Here is a 23,575-nt window from a genome sequence, read left to right as displayed (position 1 = left end):
TCCATAAAGAACTCGACTCTTCATGGGGAAGATATGTGATTTGTTCTAAGTGGCTATAGCGATCTATTACCTCATTGGTATTGTATAAACACACAACATTGTTTTCCAGTGAGAGCACAGGTCCCTCCTTTGGCCGCCAGCACTATGTCCAATGCCTGACGGTTCTGGAGGGCCACCTGTCCGATCGCCCCTGTTTCTTTGGCCAGGGCTCTTAAACTTTCTCTGGTTTTATTTGCCATTATTTAACTACTTAGGAGCCTTTTTTTTTTTGGCCTGGTGTATTGCTCCCCCAAGTGGGATAAAGGAACTGCCAATAGCCTCTTCCAGGTGTCATGACTGTTTCATATTGTGTTAAACAGACAAGGTCCTCCAGTGAGGTCTGGGGAATTGAGTGGGATAGCCAGGACAGGAACACCAGTTTGAGAGTGGGCTGGGATGTGGCTGCATACCCAGCATTTAGAAATAATAAGGGTCTGAGCTATCCACACTTGCTGCTGGATAAAAGAATTGTCATTGTGGACTCCCCAGACCTTAAGACACCAGCAGCCGAAGAACAGGCACCACCAGAGGTGCATGTTGGAGGCAGGGCCCTTCTGGTTCTGACAACCTCAACTGAGGGAACTGCAGTTACAGTTTTATGTCCACCAGGCAGCAGGCGCTAAGCTCACTACTGCTTCTTCTTGGGCCTTGCTTTATGTAGTCATCTGCTTCTGGCAACCCTTACGAGAGCGTAGATTGTAAGGTATTGCAGGCTGTTCCTGTACATCATCTTCTGGAGTCAAAAAATTGACTCTGCGTGGTCCTGAGGTGATGGTTGGTTCACTGGGGTCTGTGCATTCTTACACTGCGAAGCATGTATCCACTCTGAGATGCCAGACAGTTTAACAGCCGTCCCTTGACTCTGGCTGTAACAATGGCCTTCACACCTTATCTTTTCCTGATGCATACATTCCTCATTCACACAAATAGATTGAGAATACAAACAATAGTATTTTATATAGAACAAAAAAAAGCATTGCAAATTAAACCTTGCTAAGTTTTACAATTGATAACTAAGACAATTTACATTGAGACCCAGGCCTTCAATGTTTCTCTAATTTACTTAACACAGACACAATAGAGAATCCTGTCTCTTACTACCTAAATCTTAAAACAAAAAGTTAGAGAGGGCCCAATTTGTAATGCATATGGGAAAACAGAATCTTATAGTCCCAGAGGGTCATTTCTTTCTGGTATTTAAAAAGGTGGCTAGCAGGATGAAATCAAATTATACTGTAATTCTTATGGGACACTGTAATTCTGCTCCTACATATCCCCCTTCTTATGGGACACTGTAATTCTGCTCTTACATATCCCCCTTTTGACACTAAGATTATTAATCGCCAGTGTCACTTCTTATTTAGTCTATGTAATAGAAAATACTGGGAGATGATTTGGGCCTGTGGCTTTAGCTTTGCACACATTTGTTTTATCCACCAGCACATTGTAAACATTTTAATTACACACATACAATTTAAAACCAAAAACACAATTAGGGGTAGTAACATTAGTATGCCAGTAGTTGTGGGAAACCATCCAGAAAATATGTTACACCAATGGTAAGCTATGATGTTTTTCTGTAGTGGCAATTCTTAACATGTCCCCATTTGCGTGTATAATATGAATGGTTCAGTTTTTCACATTTTTTTTTACTAGGAACTATGTTACCTTTTTACCTTTTAACAGATGATTGGTAACTGTTTGCCATTTAATGCTAAGATTGATAGAGAACTCAACTAAATCAGTGCTTACAGTAAGCTGAGACTTTTTTGGTGTTGTTGTTGTGGCAAATAGTAAATGTGATTATTGGTAAACACAGTACTTACATTACATTTACATTTGTCTTTTGGTAAGTTGCTAACACTTTTTAAACACTTTTCCCCAAGAATTAACACATACACATAGTCCATTATACAGTACTTTGGATTATCTGAAAGACAAAAAGAACATTTTTCTACCCCTTTTGGGGTGGCATTGATTATTACTTAAAAGATTTCTTTTTTTTACAAATACCCTTGCTGATTGCAGGCAAAACAGAGGAATTACCCCCTTATTTTCTTGTGTTTTATGTTTTATAGGCAGGCCAGGTTTTAATGGGTTCTATTTTTTAAGGGTTATGCAAAAATTATTCCACTGTTTAGTTATTAAATTCATGAGGTGGTGTACCTCAAGTTTTGCCTCTTATATAGCAGACCAAGTTTGTAATGTTTTTCCTGCTGTGTTAAGCTTTAAGTTTATTTACAGGTAATAGCTGGGAAGCATCAATACCACACTACAAGTTGTTACAGGGGTACTTACTAACATTAAAGTTATTTTAATGTTTAATATTAACAGTAACATTAGCATTAAATCTATTAAAGGTATCTTGTTATACCATGCCTTTTATGTAGGCAATTTGTTTGCTGACCAGGTATGTTCTTTATTTGCAGCTGCTTTTGTGCTGGCAGTTTTCACCTTTTTACAATATACACTGCACATGTCCCAGGGAAAATGCACATTCTTTCTATACTATAACTTTTCAAAAACATTAGCCATATTAATTTTTACATAAGGTGTAACTGTTTCTTTTGTTCTTACAGAGTTTTCATGTATCCTTATCAAAGTGACAGTCTGATTACACAGAGCCATTTTAAGGCTCAGTGTTTTTAACATTGCTTTTTTTTTCTTTTTTTTTTTTCTTTTTTTTTGTGCACCTCACCTCTGCTGTTGCTTCAGAGGGTCACTGTTAATTTCTTATTCTTTCATTACAGCTCTTATCTGCTATTGTTACAAAAAAAACAAACCAACCAAACAAAAAGACTTCAGAATCTCTACCTATTCTCCTGATTTTGACTGCCCTATTGCAGCCATGACTTGGTCTTTATTTAAAAACATTTTAATTTTTGTAAAGAATCAAGTTACCCCTTAAGGGTTAAATGCTAAATCCCAAAGCCAAACAACACTAATTACCTGTGTCTTGCAAAAAGGTCTGTCAGTTTTGCAACTTTGAATTAGAGTCAAATGAATTTGTAGTGGCATTAAAAACAAAAAAACAAAATCAATTTATCTTACATCTACAAAACAGGAGTTTTACAAACCAGATGTGCTGGTTTAGATTCTTAGAACTTTACATATTTTCACAGACATAGATACATACACATTTTCTTTTCCTTAACGTTCCTTTACACTGTTTTGTTTTTACATAGCTGTATATATATATGGATTATTTACAGGCACTCTTCTGGAAAAGGGCCCATTTCCCTTCAGAATGGCTGCAAAGAAACCAAGAATTCTCTCTCTTTAATATGGTCCTTTTTTTTTACATTTTCACAAAGTTTAACTGCTTAATTCTCTTCAGCCTCTGTAGAGTTAATTTTTCACTCTCTTTACTTAAATCACTTGTTTATGTCCCAAAATGACACCTTTATCACCTCAGATTTCACCATTTTAGGTATTGTTCCAGGGGTTCATGCCTGCACTTACTACTTTTCTTACTTCTAACACTATTCCCTTAGGGCTTTCAACCTGTTTTTCAGTTTCTTTATCTGTTGCTTGCCTGCTTGTCTGGGCCCGATCCTGCTTTTTTTTTTTTTTTTTTCCCTCCCAATGAACCGTTTGTGAGTGATATTGTGGTCATTTCACAATTTTGAAAGAAATGTTCAAGGAAAGGGACCAAGAAGGGTGGGGGCTAGTTGAGGAGCTCCCCCCGCCCCCAGCCTTGCTGAATTGGTAGTGGAACACTAAAGAATCAGTTTTTGAGGCAGACAACAAAGGGGAACAGAACAAGGGGCTTTTTGGTCGTTTTTACAATGAGATGGGAGTATGAAGGGGGTTGGATCGATCCAGGGTTCGGAGAACGGGGTAAAGGAGAGCGCTCGGTCTAGTGGTGGGAGAGGAGGCTTTTAATAAAGCTTTTAACTTATTATTTGAATAATTGAGAGAGGCCAGTTTTGATTTTGTCCACCTATGATTTGCCTCTTGCCACCACTGCATGAAACAATTAACCTCTCCTTTAGCAAATTTAGTTTTAGGTTGGCCGAGTTTGTCTTTTAAGACGTCCACTCAGTCTTTGTTCCAAGATTTTAACAGTGGCCACTGAGTTTTGGGATCCCCCTGAGTTAGCCTAGACCATTTTCCCAGAAATTTACAGGAGTCTGGACCCTTTTTACAGGAGTCTGGACCCATCCTAAATACATAAAATGAGCCGGCGTTCATTTAGGGAACTGTTCCGACTTAGACGTCTGGTTACCAATACAGGAGGACTTCACACACCAATCACACAAGAAGGAAATTCGGGTTCATCAGAGCGATGCCCGCTGCAACACACAAAAGGAGCCCACAGGCTACTGCCTCAATTGCCCTTGCTTTCACACTAAGGGTTTTACCCAAGGTGTGGTGCGGCTGCAATTGTCCAGATTTCACTCACTCAGACCGTGGGGACAGGAACCCCTTGGTCGGCCGATCCCCAGACAGAGACGGCACCCAGACTCAAACACTCCACAAGAGGACAGATAGACACAGAGACAGGACAGTCCTCAGTCCGGACAAAACACAGAAATAATTACCTGACCAGATTCCTGATGTCAGATCCCGGGATCCCTACCAGAACAGAGTGGGAACCAACAGGTTCGATGGCGTAGACCTCACTGTGGCTGTGCGCCTTTCTGCTCTAGTGGGGGACCGCTTGGGCCAAATGCCCAGGTGCCGGCTGCCACGGTCATCCTACAAAAACAGTCAGGAATCACACAGCCCCAGTGAAGACTGTTGCCATCTCGGTGGAACCTCCAAATTGTCAAAGTTAGAATCAGGACTCACAATTTGTCAGACTACTCTGTTTATTAGCGCAGCGATCCGCCAATAACATTCAGAATACGTGAGTGGCCATGCAAGGCCCAAACAGTCTTATTTATACAGATAAAAGAGTGGGAATTAGACAAAGAAAGCAAAACAGGAAAATTCACCTGGGGCACAGCATGCATATCCTATTTCCTTACTAACTGTTATTGATTTAAGGCTAATACTTCACAAATTGCCCTTAAACGGTGCAATTGTTCTATGTTAATGTCTGTATTCCTGACACCTGGATTGCAGCATTCCAACAGTTTTGCTTAAAGGTACAGACAGCATTTCTTTAATCCTTTCTATTCTTACTATATAATTCATTCTACTTTCACAGGGATTAATATCAAGAATTTTTGTTATAAGCTGGGGACGCATCAGTTGCAAGTAACAGAGGAGGAAGAGAAGGACCTCAGAGTATTGGTTGATCACAGGATGACAATGAGCCACCAAATGTGATATGGCCATGAAAAAAGCTAATGCAGTCTTGGGATGCATCAGGCGAGGTATTTCCAGTAGAGATAAGGAGGTGTTAGTACCGTTATACAAGGCACTGGTGAGACCTCATCTGGAATAGTGTGTGCAGTTCTGGTCTCCCATGTTTAAGGAGGATGAATTCAAACTGGAACAGGTACAGAGAAAGACTACTAGGATAATCCGAGGAATGGAAAACCTGTCTTATGAAAGGACTCAAAGAGCTTGGCTTGTTTAGCCTAACCAAAAGAAGGCTGACGGGAGATGTGATTGTTCTCTACAAATATATCAGAGGAATAAATATCAGGGAGGGAGAGGAATTACTTAAGCTCACTACCAATATGGACACAAGAACAAATGGGTATAAACTGGCCATCAGGAAGTTTAGACTTGAAATTAGATAAAGGTTTCTAACCATCAGAGGAGTGAAGTTCTGGAACAGCCTTCCAAGGGGAGCAGTGGAGGCAAAAGACATATCCAGTTTCAAGACTAAGCTTGATAAGTTTATGGAGGGGATGGTATGATGGGATAGTCTAATTTTGGTAATTAATTAGTCTTTGACTATTAGCAGTCAATGTGCCCAATGGTCTGTGATAGGATGTTGGATGGGATGGGATCTGAGTTGTTACAGAGAATTCTTTCCTGGGTGTCTGGCTGGTGAGTCTTGTCCACATGCTCAGGGTTTAGCTGATCGTCATATTTGGGATCGGGAAGGAATTTTCCTCCAGGGCAGATTGGCAGAGGACCTGGGGGGTTTTCGCCTTCCTCTGCAGTGTGAGGCACAGGTCACTTGCTGGTGGATTCTCTGCACCTTGAAGTCTTTAAACCATGATTTGAGGACTTCAGTAGCTCAGACATAGGTTAGGGGGTTGATACAAGAGTGGGTGGATGAGATTCTGTGGCCTGCATTGTGCAGGTGGTCAGATTAGATGATCATAATGGTCCCATCTGACCTTAAACTCTATGATTCAACCCAGTCACTGCACTGGTGAAGAAGATTCCAAAGTCTGCAGTAGACACCTTCTCAAGCATCACCTCAGAAAGATGATCCCACATGTCACTCTACTGTATTCAGATATACATGCAAGTTAGAGAGGTGAGATCCAGCTGCTGAGAACAACCTATCCTCAGCCTCCATTCCATGCCGGCTTAGCACATTGTTTGCTCGCACTCTGCACTAGCTGAAGCTGCAGATACTCTTACAGGATAGCCCTATAGAGTGGGAGGCAGTAAGAGACAAAGGCATGAACTTCCATGGAAATAATATTTGCATCTAAAAGAAATGGGCACTAATCGCTTAGTCTGATGTGGATGAAAAGAGGCACTTTGGTCCACTGCTACTGTCTGGGAATCCAAGAGCAGAAAAGAATCTAGTAAACCCCCAAGTCTGAAAACCTCCTAGACAATAGACAGGCAGAAGCCATCAGTTGAAGGAGCAATCAAAGGCTTTGCCTGTTCTTAAAAACACTTTCACCTGCCTCCCAGCAACAACTCTCGATTAAACTTAAGCACACTGGCTTTCAGAGAGTTCACAGACTCAGACAGATATTGGGGAAGTCAGGGAAAGTTTCTGTCTTGGTAAGGTGAACAGGAAACTCACAGATGATTATCAGCTTTCTGAAGACACAGCAGCCAAAAACTCCCAGGGGCTTCACACTGAACAAAAAGATCAACCTGATTGGACCCTGTGGGACTCCAAGTCTTAGCCATTCCCAAACACTACACATTCTGCAAGGAATGAAGAGGGCCATTTTAAAACTCACTTCTTCCTCAAGGCCCACAAACATGAATTCCTGCCAGTAAATATGGTACTGCTAAGTAATAGGCCAGGTTTGACCTCGGCCCTTTTGACTTATGCAGTGCCGAGTACACTGTTGGCACTTAATGAAGAACAGATGAGAATATTAAAACAGTTCCATCCACCCTACCAGGGCCAGAGTTAATTCAGCAACATCTGTCACCAAAGACACAAAAGACTATTAGTAGGATCCTGATCCATAGTCCATCCAGCTTTAGGTCCTCACGCTCAAACAGATGCCTTGGCAAATTTCCTTTGCCAATAGGGTGTGGAACTCCAGGGAAGATAGCATGTGTCATGGCTGCTGGATGATCAGATCTGTGTAAAAATACATGCCACACCCTGCTAACTTCTTAGGAACAGTCAGGAATGGCTCTTCATGGCTCCAAATGTGGAGAGTTTGAGAAGTTCAGCATCAATGGTTCTGGGGAAGTAAGGACCAGAGCCCCACAGCCATACCACACAGTTCCCCATCTGGCTTTTTGTAGTCCAAAGTTTGAATTTGATCCCCACAACACACAATTTCTACTGAATTAATAAATTAACATTTTCAATTAAACAAAAATACAACTGAACGGAGTGATTTAATCATGAAACTTCCTGGAGGCATTACCTCCAATTTGCATTTAAGATTACAATATATACTATTGTCTGAGATTTGTCTCTTGGTTCTAGGGCCTAGAAAGAGCTTTACTCACTAATGATTTCACACCACTGTGTAAACCATTAAAAATGTCTAGCTATAGGGCTTTCTTCAACAGTGATTCAAGGAGGAGTAAAACTTAGAAAACTCACTGGAGAGAGAGAAAAATTGCAGAACCAGAAATCAGCGGCAACCTCCACTCCATCAAGGTGATACGGTAGCCCAAAACTGGATAGTCCTGGTCATGGAAGGGGCATGCCCATGACAGTTTATGCACTGATACAAGGGATCCTCTCAGAATGATCCAGGGGTAGCCTAACCATAAGATATAGCTGCTCTGCACCCCTTCCCTAATCAAAAATGCTAAGAGGACTGAGGTAGTAACAACAGATGGAATCTCTCTTTTGATCAGCCTGGCATAGGGAGGGATACACCCTCAAGTTGGCTTTGGTGAATCTGGCCCCTATTCTCTTAGATACAGGTGTCATAAGAACAGCAAAGGGGAAGGGATTACAAACAGCACTTCTTAAATATAAAAAAATGGAATTTCCATTTCAAGAGCCAGAAAACCTTCCTCAGAATAAAAAGGTCCATATTTCTACTAATTTTAAGTATTTCTAAATCTCTGTCCTTGGATAAATTCCATTCAAGTGCATTTAAATGTGTTTGAATTCACAAACACTCAATCAAATCAGCTATTGCATTGAAGCTCATCCCTTTTAGAATATTTAATTTACACTTTGACATATGAAGATGCACTACTTGTTCATTAAAAGTGTTTCTTTTTTCATCTCTTTAATCACTGAGTGTTCCTTTCATGTTGCTGTTGCTTAATCTAATCAAAAACAAATTTTGCGTGACACTATGCAGTTCATTAGCATGTACCATAGTCGTTGAATTCATACTTATCATAGTCTCTTAGAAAACCAAAATGGCCTTGTTTGCGGCAAACAACATATTTGGACTCCAGACAAGGCTCTTTAATAATTAAATAGTTTGTTAGGACCTTTCAAAAAGCTAAAGTATTTTCTAGTCTCTGAAGTTGGCAGAAGAGAAAGTGTTTTGTATTTTTAACAAACATCCTGCAGGAAAAAAAACCCAGTCAGTGTGATTTCATTATTTTTGTGGGTCCCAACAGATAGTCACTTATCTTCAACATGAATGTTTGTGTCATAAACATACAGCTGAGGGTAGCATAAAATCCCTCTTTTACCTGTAAAGGATTAAGAAACTCAAATAATCTGGTTGGCACCTGACCAAAAGGACCAATAAGGGAAGAAGATACTTTCAAACCTGTGGGGGGAGGTTTTGTTTTTGCTCTCTTTGTTGTTCTCTCCAGGACAGAGAGGAACCAGGGCAGGAAAAAATACATCTCCTAAAACCCTACCTGAAATAAGCATCCAAGATTACAAAAATTGTAAGTAATAGCAAGGAAATGCGTTAGCTTATCTTTTATTTTAGCTTGTGAATTTTCCCTATGCTAAAAGGGAAGTTTATCCTGTTTTTTTTGTAACTTTGAAGTTTTGCCTAGAGGGGAATCCTCCGTGTTTTAAACATTATTACCCTGTAAAATTACCTTCCATCCTGATTTTATAGAGGTGCTTCTTTAACTTTTTTTTTTCTTTATAATAAAATTCTGTTTTTAAGAACCTGATTGTTTTTTTAGTGTTCTAAAAACCCAAGGGTCTCATCTATGCTCACCTTGTTTACCTATTTGGTTGGAAGATTATTCTCAAGCCTCCCCAGGAAATGGAGTGAAGGGGTTTGGGTGGATATTTTGGGGAAACAGGAACTCCAGTGGTCCTTTTCCTGAATCTTTGTCTAACTCACTTGGTGGTGGCAGCAATACCGTCCAAGGACAAGGAAGAATTTGTTCCCTGGTGAAGTTTTTAAGCTAAGCTGGTAGAAATAAGCTTAGGGGGTCTTTCATATGGGTCCCCACATCTGTACCCCAGAGTTCAGAGTGGGGCGGGAACACTGACAGTTTGGAACAATTTACCATATAAAATATTTGTAGATTGTTGACACTTATGTTTCACCTAAGGTTATTTTGTTAATTATTTATAAATCGCCAACAGTGAGCTTGGTACTTTATAGACAAGAAAAGATCTCTGCCCCTTCTAATGTAAACAGACCACATACAGATAGGTGAATGGGATGCAACCCAAATTAAAGTGATGGAGCAATGGATTTTGCCACGTGTGAGGGTGGTAGTTCTGTGATTTCTTGGTTCCATATTTTTCTTTCAGTATTCTAACAGCTCACTGTGGAAAGGAGTAGGCTTTAAAAGCTTGATCTAAAGCCCACTGAAATCAGAACACCTACTTCCATTGATTCCCCAATGGGCTTTGACTGCTTTTTGATGGTAGTGTTTTAGGTAAAGATCTCTGTAAATCTATTAGTAACCATTTTTCATTGGGTCAAACTGTTGTTCAGACAAAACTTCCACTGAAATCACAGCATTTTGACCGAGGACTTAACATCTGCAGGATTTGGCTCATGCCATATTCCATGCAAGGCTTGCAGAGAGCCCAGGTCCAGGTTTGCACACCCTGCTGATACTTGAAGACAAACCTTTAAACAGAAACTCAATAAGGTTCTTTCAATAACAACTTCCTTGGAAGGAGTCTGCCCAAAGAGTAGATCTAAACACATTGTCTTGAACAGTGTGAGGTGAGTTCATTCAGGTGGTGATTCAGGATATATGCACTATTGGAAAGGCTGGAAATTACAGAGTTAATGTAGGAAATGTTCTTAGTTTGCCCATATGCTTACATTTGTGCACAAAGCAGAACTTTACAAAGAATTAAGACCTTGGTATTTACTACAGCAAGCAGAAATTAACAAGAAACTTTGCATTGATGTGAAACTGTCTTTATTTGGTGTTAGTGGCAGCGAGAAGCAGCATTGACAGAAATCAGATCAGAGAATTTAGAGGTGGAAAAGATCATTTAGATTAGTTAATCCATTCCCTTGCCATCACAGGACTGTCCCTTAGTATGAAATGACCCAAGTGATGTGGTTTCTTGGGAGACTATTCTCACTTCTCTCTGTCTTGAAGCCTTCCCTTTTATTTTAGACCAAGTTTTGCACGTGTTTGTGATAATAACCGCTCTCACTCCCAAGCTGAAAATTCTAAGGGCAAGCTGCAATAGGCCCAGAAAAAGACAAAAGGGAAAGCTAAATGATTAAAAAAAAAAAAATGAAAGGCTTCTACATAACTAGAGTTGGCCCTCAATTTTTAAAATGTAAATTATTCCTTAAATTTTACTTTTGAAGTCTTCATTAATTGCCTTACAGGCTTCGCTTCACATTAATTATGCCTTTATACAATGCCCTCATGGAAAAAGTAAAACATGTAAAGAATCTTTCCATAATAAATTGTCAGTGTTTTCCTCTCCCTTTTAGCTAATTGCTTCATTATGTACTTTTTTAATTGTTTTGTTCTGCAGGGATTAATTTTGTACTTATCTTCATGAACCGTAAAACTTTTACAATGTATTGTTAAACTACGTAAGTTGGCGTGCTGTTTTATAATTGCAGAAAGCCACTCCAAGGCTTGTGCTATTAGGAGATAACATGCTTCCAGGGTCACTGAAGGCATAAAGCTTCACTCTGTTGTTTCTCAAATGTATCCATCTCGCTGCTAGGCACAGTAAAATAATTGATACTTAAGTCACTCCATTGCCAAATTTATGCCACAAATAGGAAGCAGAAGAAATCATATTTTACCCTGAAAGGGGGGTAGGAAACAAAGTGTATAACCAATGCAAATTACCAGAGGTTTAAGGTCTGTGTGACAAGATATTGTGACTGCTCATTTTTCATGCATTTTTTTAAACTCCTTTCCAGTCCCTGACGCCCTATGCCAGCATCAGAAAGTCTTGTATTAATAATAGCTCTTGTGCTACGTCAGGGGACCCGGTCAGAAGAGCAGTAAAGTGAAGGGTCTGTACCAACAATATATGAGATACCATGATATCAGAGGTTACAGTGCCACTTTTAGCTGCCCTTAAGGTATTAAATTTTGTGCTATCTTATGATAAGCCACTAATTAATTTGTCTCTTTCCTGAAACCACTGATTTGTGAGTAGGTGTGTTGACTTCAGCTGTGTTATTTCTCTCCTTATCATTGCAAGCAGTAATTTCCTTTGTTAGCACATCAAGATGTTAACATTATTGCCCACTTAGAAACATGGGACCACAGAGGTACAGGCAATGAAAAAAGCACCTCTGCTGGAAATCTAAAATACTTCTTGCTCTTTAACGTATGTTAAAGGGATGCTACACCACATATCTGCCGGTGTTACATCAATCATTGGCTTTCCTGTGGGAGCTTTGAATAACATGTTCTCTCCCCAGAAATAGTGTAAAAATGATTCACTGGCAAACTGGTAATGTTGTCTGTATGTATAATTATACATGCTGTAGCTGTGGGATACCTGCTGAGACATTCATGGGCTAAACAGGGGAAAAACAATTATTCCACTGGAGGCTTGACCCAAAAATAGAAGAAGCCATGGAGAGCAAATTGCTGCAGATGTCATGATTGACACAACTAGAGGCATGACAATTTGGATGCAAGTTCTTTCTTTCGTTTTCAATAGAATCATTTCTTGTGGTGAAATGATAATTGTATAGAAATGAGAGCCTTTAAAATAGAGAATACTAGTCTCTGGTACTGTTGGGCTTTAGTACCTCAACACAATGAAATGGTCTCCTAAAGCAATCGCATTTTAGAGATGATTTTTGCCTATATCAAGATCACAATATGAATTATATACAAAGCTGCCAAAGTCAAATAGATCACTAGTTCTGGCTGCACTCATGCTGCAAAACTAAACAATTTTCATGATTTTTTGCAAAAACATTTGCTTTAAAAAGTATCAAACACTTTTCGCAAGATCCCCAATTTTTGTCAGTTTCTCAGCTTTCTCTCACATAATTTAAAGTTAGTTAACAAAACTGTTTCTTGCTTCATGAAACCATGCTGACAAGAAATGACTGCTTTTCCACTCACAACACTGGCATGAAAGTAAAAATGCCATGTTCAGTTAACTTTTAACAGCTGAAATTAAGGAGAAACCAATATACTAAAAAACAAAACAAACAAACAAAAAAAAAACAGAATTACACTTCTACCTGAAAATCATTTTACCTCACACTGTTACAAGTAACACCTCAGGTTACTATAAGAAAGAAATTAGAGAAGTGTAATTTTCTCTGTTTTTCCCCCTCCAGTTATCTTGAGCATTTGACAGTGTTGTGTCTATAGTCATTTCCGCTGCAGTCTATGTGGGTCTTTCAGGAATTACTAAAATCAACTAAAAAAATATATGGTTGTAAAACCACACCAAGTGACAGTGACTGAAAGTGTGTGTGTGGGGTGTGTGTACTGGGGACTGAAGAGAAAACAGCTTTCAAATGTTTGGGAGATGATAACCTTAGATATACCCTATCAAAACAGATGTTCATTTATTTTAAATACTGAATGTAATGTATATTAAATATAGTATATAATACATACACACAGAGTAATTTGCTAGGCCTGTCTATTCATTCCTTATTGTCCAAAAGGGGTATTTTGATGAGAGATTTTGTATGTATGGATCTTTATTTATGGATATGCTAAAATGGTCAATGTGTATTTGTGAATTTATACTTATTTTCTGTTCATGTTCCTAGAAGCCATGATACATTCATTTTTATAATCTGTAAAGAAGAATACTATATATACATACAGATATATAATTACACTATATATGGTATGTCATACAATTGGCATATAAAATAATATGCTAAATATGTCTCCAAACATTCCAGGTTACTAACACCACAAACTTTCCAGAGATTTCTGAAAAGATAAGTATCTTTTTACCAGTCAGGAGAATTGTAGCACTGAAAATTATTTCCTGTACTGATTTTGAGCTGCCCTTAGAGAGTATTTGTAGAGCACAACAAAAGAGAGCAAGACAGACACAGATGTCCTTTCAAAGAAGAAACACTTATGAGGCCACACTATCAAAGAGAGATTTCAGGTGACAAACACTAGGAATAGCTAGACAGATGGAGACTGGGATATCCTCCCTGCAGGAGCGGCGCCAGGGTTTCTGACGCCCTAGGCGGACGGCCATTTCGCTGCCCCCCGCGGGGCCGGTGGACCTACCATAGTCATGCTGGCAGACGGTCCGCTGCTGGAAAGGCTCCAGTGGAGCTGCCGCAATGATGCCAGCGGGCGGTCCGCTGGTCTAAAGGCTCTGGTGGACCTGCTGCAGGCATGACTGTGGTAGGTCCGCCGGATCCTTTAGATCAGCGCACCATCCACTGAAATGACTGCGGCAGCTCCACCGGAGCCTTTCCAGCAGTGGACCATCCACCGGCCTGACTGCGGTAGGTCCACCGGACCCGCGTGCCGCCCCCTCGGCAAAACAGCGCCCCCCCCAAATTCTGGCGCCCTAGGCCATTGCCTAGGTTGCCTAAATGGTAGCGCCGGCCCTGCCTCCCTGCAAGGTCTGAGGCCTTGTTCTCTATTAAACCGTGAGCTAAGTTGCAGAGTGTCCTGTTCCATCTAAATTGCACCAAAACAATTTAATATCAAGCTGTTAAGAAGGCACTCCTGTCCTAATAGTACCCATGATCACCAGACAATGAAACAGATCTTAAGATGTTCAAAGAAAATTTTGTTTGCAAGCATTCTGTCTGACAAGAAACCACTTATCAACAGCTGTGATTGTGAAATTTATACTTCTCTATTGTATTGCCTTTATGGCCCCTATTTCCCTACTACAGACACTACCCAACTTACGCAAGCCAGAATGCCTTGTGTAAGTCGAAGACATATACCTGACAATTGTGCCAAAAAACCCACACCCCGCTTCCGGAACTTTCCGTAAGTGGGTAACCCAGGGAGCATCTGTATATATCCGTATGGTTCCCGTCTGACTCTTTAATTGGTTCTATCTGTTGCATAACTAGTTTTGCAAAGTTCGAACCAACTAAGGTGATGGGGTATAATTGGTTAAAGAAGTGTTTTGCAATATGTCAGGACTGATTAAAGAGTTGTTTCATAAAAATAACTGGCTCTAACTTCATCACCTCAACCAAGCTTCACAATCATCATTGCTATGAACAGTATTAAATTGTTTGCTTAAAATGTATACTGTGTGTATATCTATATAACAGTTTTTTGTCTGGCGAAAATAATTTCCCTGGAACCTAACCCCCCCATTTACATTAATTCTTATGGGAAAATTGGATTCACTTAACATTGCTTCACTGAAAGTCGCATTTTTCAGGAACATAACTACAACGTTAAGAGAGGAGTTACTGTACAGTTTCAATGGGAACAGGCTTAGGCTCATTAGGAAACGTTTCATTTTTTCATTAAGGAGCTTTTGTCTTTCAAATAGAATTTTCTCTCACTCGTTTAATTGGGACATTTTATCCCTAGGAATATGAATACATCAACCAGAACACTGTCCTTCTAAAATATATCATTACTTTTTGAAGCTAGAGCCTGGGGTTATATTCCTGCCCCTGCCATTGACACTGTCTGTGACCTTGGGTAAATCATTCAGTCTCTCTGAACCTCAGATTATGCATCTATAAAAGTGTGTCCAATATAGCCTTAATAGGCTGTTGAAAAGCTTCAGTAATGTTTGTAAACTACTCTGAGCTCCTCAGATGAAAAATGATCTATATGGGCCTGACATCAGTGGAAAGGCTTGTATTGACTTTAGTGGGAATTGGATTAGGCCCTACAAAAGGAAGTATTACACTGGACTTCCAAAACTTTAAAACAGGCTGGTCACGATGGTCATCCATGGGCTTCCTAGATCACAAGGACATCTCATGGCTAAGACTGATCAGCAATAGACACCCCAAGCCTACAAGGGATGGCAAGGGGCCATGATTCCGGAACCATATTCTGCACCAGCTGGGGTGGTGAAGCACATATTACAATCTCTTATGGATGCTCACTGGGGATGGTGCCTCCTTGAACTTCTGCTTGGGCATGTGATGCTGCACTGACTCCAGAACATGAGCCAATGCCTTAAAGGCATGATTAAAGGCTATGTTGTTATATTATGAGAGCAGAGAGTCACAAATGATGGAAACCTTTCCTTGAAACATATTAACAGAATCTGGAGAGTGCAAGTGATTATATCTCAACAGGAAATAGCTTGGGATGGCACAGTAACTTTAGAGGGACTGATAAAACATGAGGGACTTCTGAAGGAGCCAGGCTTATCCTACACAGAGTCTAAGGATGTTATCCTGAGAGGTACTGACAGCCTCCTGTGAGCAACCTCTTTGACGGGATCCAGCCCCTCTGACAAGGTGCTCATCAGCTCTCCTCATCTAGCCTTAGTGAGCTTGATTTTTTTTGTTATGAGGCAAGTACTGAGCTTTGTAAGAAAATGTTTTGCTGTTGGGGAAAAATATGACTTTGTTTCTTATATTATGAATGTATGCATACTTTGCACTCAAACATCTAGCCTAAGGCAACTGAATTCCATTAATATTTATTTGAGAATAGATGTTTAATTTTACACATATTAATACAAAGTCATAGATGAGGGGGCAAAAAACCTATTGATAAAATATTACCTCAACTCAGAGATGAATGGAGTTGAGAAGAGAGAGAGAATATTTACAAGATCCTGACAGAATGATCCCCAAATCCTATGACATATTGCAATGTGAAAATAATTGCTCCTGCTTTTTATGGCTGATCCAGGTGTTACCAGCAATGAATGCTTTGGATACAATTCCATGTGGTTTGTGTGTTTTCTTGGTCTCAAGTGGCCCAAGTAATGTGAATAGATGAGAGAAAAGTGCCTCTTTTGGTTAGGACCCTGTGTAATAAACAGATGGTTAAGGGATAATGCCTCTTTTACCTGTAAAGGGTTAAGAAGCTCAGTGAACCTGGCTGACACCTGACCAGAGGACCAATGGGAGGACAAGATACTGTCAAATCTTGGTGGAGGGAAGTCGCTGTTTGTTTTGTTCGTTGTTCGCTCTTGGGGCTAAGAGGGACCAGACGTACACCCAGGTTTTCTCCAATCTTTCTGAATCAGTCTCTCATGTTTCAAAATAGTAAGCACTAGCCAGAAAAGGCGGATTAGTTTTACGTTTGTTTTCTTAACTTGTAAATGTGTATTTTGCTGGAAGGATTTTTACTTCTGTTTGCTGTAACTTTAAATCTCAGGCTAAGGGCGGGGGGAGTCCCTCTAGGCTATATGAATCTGAATACCCTGTAAGGCATTTACCATCCTGATTTTACAGAGATAAAGAAAGAAAAAGTAAAAATTAATTTAAAACTTTCTTTTTAAGTACCTGATTGATTTTTCCTTGTTTTGGAATCCAAGGGATTGGGTCTAAACTCACCAGGGATTGGTGGGGGGGAAAAGGAAGGGAATGGTTAATTCCTCTTTGTTTTAAGATCCAAGGAGTTTGGATCTGTATAGCTTCCCAAGGCAACACAGAGAGAGGAATGTCTGGCGGGGGGGAAGAAGAGGGGATGGTTTATTTCTCCTTGTTTTAAGACCCAAGGGGTTTGGATCTTGGGTTCCCCAGGGAAGGTTTTGGGGGAACAGGAAGTGTGCCAAACACTATATTTTTGGCTGGTGGCAGCGTTATCAGATCTAAGCTAGAAATTAAGCTTAGAAAGGTCCATGCAGGTCCCCACTTTTTGGACGCTAAAGTTCAAAGTGGGGAAAAAACCTTGACACCCTGATTTAGGACTCATTCCAACCCATTTTATGGTGAGCAGGGCACTTCAAGGCTGCAGAGGAAAGGACAAGATTTGCCCATTACAGACTAATCCTGGTGAGTATAAGAGGGCTTTGTTCCACATGGAAAATGACACAGAACTGAGAGATAAAATTTTCAGTTTGAACCAGCCATGGCTGCTAACACAGGGCATGGGGAAATATAGCAGACATGGCTTGCAGATTCCCCATGAAACAGCGCTTTGGCAGCACTGCCCAGAGGATTTAGGAGGCCTGGGGCAAAGCAATTTTGGGGGCCCCTTCCATAAAAAAAAGTTGCAATACTATAGAATACTATATTCTCATGGGGGCCCCTGTGGGCTTGGCTCAGCACATACACACAATACATGGATACGCCAGTCACAGTATTTGCCTTGGTCTACTCACAGTCCTCCTTCCACAAGGAGCTGCAGAGACCCACCATGGCAATCTTCTCTATGGAATGGGTGGAGGGAGAAGGGAAGTCTCATTAATGCTGTCTTCTCTGCATCTACATTGTACCCTCATAATCTAGCACCCTGTAACATTGAATTCTTCACATTTATAAGACATTACCAGGAAGAAGATGGCAATCCTGTTCCAGTAACCAAGCGTTACTGCAGGCAGGTAAGCCTGTAGAGTCATGCAGGCTTACAGCACACAGAGACTTCCTAGAGGAAGGAAGGAAGGAATGTTGCTTGGCATTCCATCTGTTCACTGTGTGGACTCATTACAGACTGCAGAATAGGAACAGGCCACTGTGTATTTATTTTACTCACAAATTCCTGGCTATGGTAAGCCATAGAGTAAGCTCAGGAAGTTGGCTGGCTAATGAGCGCCATCCTATTGTATGATACATGGCACTTGTAACTTGGAAAGCCAGCTACTGGGTTTACTCAGGCATACTTGGTAGCTGACTCTCCAAGGCTACACAGTAAAGCGCACCACATGTCAGGAGATGGGATTAAGCCATATGCTGCTAAAAAGGAAAGTACAGATGAAAGATGAAGCACAGGAAGCAATCTGCATCTTGGTGTGGAGGTTATAATTTTAAAATAAAAATATTATTTATTGTATTGATACTGTAACTATAAAATGCAAACTGCTGATGTTTCTGTTGAACAACTGCAGCCTGTATTAAGTGATTCATTTTAGGCCCTGCAGTTAAAAGCAACCCAGGAAGTCTCGAAATTACTCTCTGGTACTGCAGAGACAAGAAAACGTAGTTAGCCAGCAGAGAAAGACCATCAGGACCTAAATCCTTCTCTGACCACAGGTAGAGGCATGCTGAAAACTAAAGCAAATTAAAGGCAGCTTTGTGGAGTAACACTACTGTCTGTAGAGCTAGGGACTGCAACTAAATTACATGATTTTCCACAATATTCTGACAACAGCATTTTTTGTAGGCACCTGCATTTTGCCAGGAGGCAGCACATGGCCTGAGGTCTGTACCAGGAGCAACGGATTAAGTGAAGAGGCACATTTGCAAAACCTACCATCTGCAGAAAGAATATTACATTCCTGGCAGAACTAATATTGCATTTAAAATGTATATTAATCCTAGTATTATCTGGGTTATGATGAGCATAGTGAGGAGAGTCATTAATAAACTGCTGAGCTATCTGTCTATTACAGATGTTTTGATGCAGCTGGAAACTCAGATCAGAGTCAGAATAGAGCTAGATGAAGCAATATATATTCTGCTACCTTGCATATTGTGGTATGTCAAAGATGAAAGTGTTTTATTTAGGTCAGGCTTCACTTCCCTGGAAACAGAAGAAACAGATATCAAGAAATTAGAGCACTGTTGGGTCTTATTCCACTAATCCAGTATATGCCAAAATTTCAGTTATAGAGGGGGTGGGGGCATTGTGCACCTGGCTAGCCCTGTCTATCAAAGTAATTTTCAACAGTTAACATCCACAAGGACTAAACAGTCCGGACAACTAGTACATTACTTGAGAGTATTGGGGCCATATTCAGTTACACACATTATCATCAAAGTCTCATAGGTACGATTGATCAAACTCTTTGCCCTCTCCTAGAGGCAATAAATCATTCAGTTAAAAATCAATGTCACTAATTTTAAAACTCAGCAAGCAACAGCAAGCTGAGAAATCTGGTTCTAGGAAAGGACTCAGGCTCCCGGTTCTTAATTTTGTAGAGACTGGTTTTATCAAAGGCAGATGCTCACATCTCTCCTCCAGCACTGCAAGAAGACTCTCTCTCTGACAAGCGGTAGGAAAAGACTTTCAAAAAGTCAGAGATGGAAAACGAGTGGTTTTGTAGTATGTCTCAATCTGAACGCATTACCTGAAGATATTTTCTCATTATTTACAGAAATTCATCCTTGTCTTTATGCTAGTGTATATCTTTATTTCAGAGACCTGACAGTCACAAAACACAAACGTCAATATGTTCAGCCAACATTTCAGTAGCAGAGATTGTAAATCTAATTATGTAATGCAAATCAGACCTCTTTTTCATTTCTCCAACTATGTAACTCAGAATCAGTCTTTCGTTTGTATAAAAAAATCAGAGAATCTCTTAAATTGAGCAATGTTGCATTTTCAGGGTGGTATTTATTCATGAGGGGAGGCAGAATGAGATACACAAATCACACAGCGTATTGCAAATGGTAAATAAATGAACAGTGTATGACGAAAGAAGAAAATACGAGCAATTATGCAAACTCAGTACTCTATGAATATCTTAAATCCTCGGCAAAGGCAGAGGGGAGACAGCTGAAACAATAGGGCAAATATGCTATCTCCAAAGTGAGCTCCCCAATTTAAACAAACAGATGAATCTAGGAGAAACTTCTCCATTAGATCTTTGAGAAGCCCCCCTCCGTATAGGAGATTGCATTATAAAAGTGGGGCAAAGAAGTTTTCTCCAAGCTTCATCATAGCAGCTACCACTATCAGCTGTGTGAAATAATGACACCATGTTTGTATCCTCTCCAACTACATTTTTCACAAGGGAGCCTCTGCTTTGTAACCCGTCCCTTTCGTATACAACCCATAGGCGTAGGATTCTACATCTGGCTTGGTATATTACATAAACACATGGATTGACAGCAGTTATATAGCTACTTCACATACTACCTCTACTTTCCTTTGTCTGCTTCTTCACCTATGATGTGGGGCAAGTCACATTTTATAAGAACAAATCATCAGTGCTTGTTTGTTACATTTCCTTACCCTGATCCCAAGCTCCACATTCTCTCCTCCATAGACCTCCATGCCTTCATCTAGTAAGCCAATCTCTTGGAAGTACTCCCTGTCTACTATGAAGCATCCAATCAGTGCAGGGCTTCTGCATGAATACAACAGAACAACAAAAAACAACAGTTAGAGAGCAAGTAAGCGACTTCCTTTTTTATTGTCACTCAAACAGATTGTAGTTCATGTCACTGGGCCATACTGGGTGTAAGACCATGGACTGCAATGGAGTTACACCCAAGATGGATTTGGCCAATTTTGTCTTATTGTGCTATTTGTTTTTTAAATCAAATTGAGTGATGGTGAAAGGTGCCAAACTGACAATGCTGAAAACTGAAGCCCTCAGTACAGGATGAGCAACAAGAGTGATGCTCCCTTGCAATGTTTTGCCCATGTGTCCAAGCTCTGTTTTGAAGAGACCAGCTGTTAGCGGGAAGAGGGTTGCAGTTTCTGTTGCCACTCAGCTCTTGGGTTCTCAATGTAGACTACCAACAAGGGTATCAATTAGTGCAAATTTTGCCCTTGATGAAGAAAAGCACTTAACCACATGCTTAAGTCCATCCCCTGGTTAGGAAAACATTTAAGTGTGTGCTGAATTTTAAGCTTAAATTAACTATCAGCTTAAAGAGCCCTTAGTGAATACATGGATGCTTTCTTGAGTCAGGGCCTTTTTTGGTGGCTTTTATAATACGGACGCAAGAATTGGGTATGAGACAACTCACTCCTTTTACTGAAATGCTGTAAAATATTAATGTCTTTCAATCACTGCTAATCAGGGACAAATCTGAATCTGTGGCCTAGAGGTGAGAGTCTCCATAGGTACGATTTACAAAACTCTTGAGTCACCCAGTCCTACTGATACTAATTTCCTATTCCTTCAAAATCCTGAGACACTCAGTCTTACGACTGCTGAACCACCTTTAAAAGTAGTGAAGATTTGACCATACAGAGTATAAATTTCCCTCTATGAGGGAAGGCGAATGTAGAGTAATGAATCTAGTGCTTTTTAGCTTACCTTGCATGCTGACAAAAACAAAATTGTGATTTTTGTCATAGTGTGAGCAGAAGGAGCACTGGGAACAACAGGATATTAATGAAAGGACACAGGACAATTCAAGAGTATAGGGTAAATCTTCCTGCATTTATCAGGAAAAGAACAATCAAGCTCTGTTAAATGTAGACATCTGCTTTTCATGTGATTATAAAAATGCTTAATCACAAAACTTAAAATTCTTCCCTTGTATGGATTTATATATTTGTGTGGTGTTATCCTACACTATTACTGCACCACTTCAGCATAATGAGAAAATATTTCTGATGTATTTAGTAATGAGGAGAATCTGAGATGTCCTTATACCATCTAAAAAATAGTGCTGAGTTTATCACAGAATAGGAAGGTTTCTAGATGTTTTTTGAGGCAAAGAATCCCTTTGACTTTGTTTTAATTCTATTGTATATTCACTATGTTTCCTTTCAACAGTGCCTGAAGTAATAACGTGCTGGTTACTGGGAATGGTCTTAGTAACGCTATCTATCCACACGCTGAACGTAATTTATTATTACATGACACTTTTGTACAATGTATCTCAAAAACAAACAATATTCCAGGACAAGAGCCAGCTCTCACTCCCATTTAAGGATTTTGCAAGGATCAAATCTAAATGCCCATCACTGTAAAATGAAATCTAACCTCGTCTATCAGGAAACACATACACCTCTACCTCGATATAACGCTGTACTCGGGAGCCAAAAAATCGGACCGCATTATAGGTGAAACCGTGTTATATTGAACTTGCTTTGATCCACCACAGTGCGCAGCCCCGCCCTCCCGGAGCACTGCTTTACCGCGTTATATACGAATTCGTGTTACATCGGGTCGCGTTATATCGGGATAGAGTTGTAATTTCTGGGTGAAGTGCACAATCAGGACCAGTTCTTTGTTCTGAACTGCAACTATTTCATTTCAAAAAGTCAACAAGAAGATATTAAAAATAAATTTTCACTGCTACAAGGCCTTCCGGAGTTTATCAAGCACTTTACCAACATTAATCAAGCTTCCTCATATCCCTACGAGGTGGATATTTTTATCTCCACCTTAAATACAAAGTCTATGGCTGAGCTAGCCTTCATATCCAGATCTCCTGACTCCTAGTCCTGTCTAAGGACATCCTCTCACCTTCCTAACGAGTGATGGCTACAGATATGGAGTGGGTCAATGCAGCTCTGAGCCAACAATTCTATCTCACAGCTCTAAAGATAGCTCTCAGGTTGACTGTCTGGGTGAATGCAAGAGACACCTACTGATGCCCCACCCTAGCACTTCCAAAAGGTACAATTTTTGTACTTCAGTCTCAACCACCTCCTCTCTTTCTGCACAAGCTTCTGGAAACCAGAGGGGAGGTTATAGTGAGCTCCTTGCAATTTGCATAGAAAGAAGAATTAGGATCTATGGAGATCTGCTTGGAGTTCGTCAGTCTCATTTACTAGACAACGCTACCCTTGGTAGCGTAGAGTAGACAGGGGTCCTCTTCCGCACCAGACTAACAGTTCTCTAGACAGAATAGGCAGGTACAGAGCTCGGTCACACAAAAATAGGAGTTTTCACACACTCCTTGCTCCCACATATATGGTCCAGATTTGGTGTGTACTACTATGTGATATAACCACAAATGTAATAATCAGATATTAATTCATCACTGACAGTTGTACCTTTTTGCAATTCATTTGTAAACTGCATTGTCTTTCTGGATCATTACCATTAAATTAGCAGACAAGACATTTGTAGATGGCAACACTGAATCAAGTATCAAGTCTTCTCTTTTGCTTT

At 40.2% G+C, this 23,575-nt stretch overlaps 1 protein-coding gene across 1 annotated transcript in view; it reads right to left on the bottom strand.

The window, feature by feature from the left end:
• The window catches only part of GALNT18 (polypeptide N-acetylgalactosaminyltransferase 18), a 442,549-nt gene that overhangs the window by 129,816 nt on the left and 289,158 nt on the right, over nt 1–23,575 (bottom strand). The window contains exon 7 of the mRNA XM_030560359.1: nt 20,728–20,842. Within this exon, the coding sequence (XP_030416219.1) occupies nt 20,728–20,842 (115 nt within the window). The remainder of the gene's footprint in view (nt 1–20,727; nt 20,843–23,575) is intronic.

This window comes from Gopherus evgoodei, chromosome 4 (assembly GCF_007399415.2).
Source record: "Gopherus evgoodei ecotype Sinaloan lineage chromosome 4, rGopEvg1_v1.p, whole genome shotgun sequence".
NCBI lineage: Eukaryota > Metazoa > Chordata > Testudines > Testudinidae > Gopherus > Gopherus evgoodei.
This window is presented reverse-complemented; position numbering and strand designations above follow the sequence as displayed.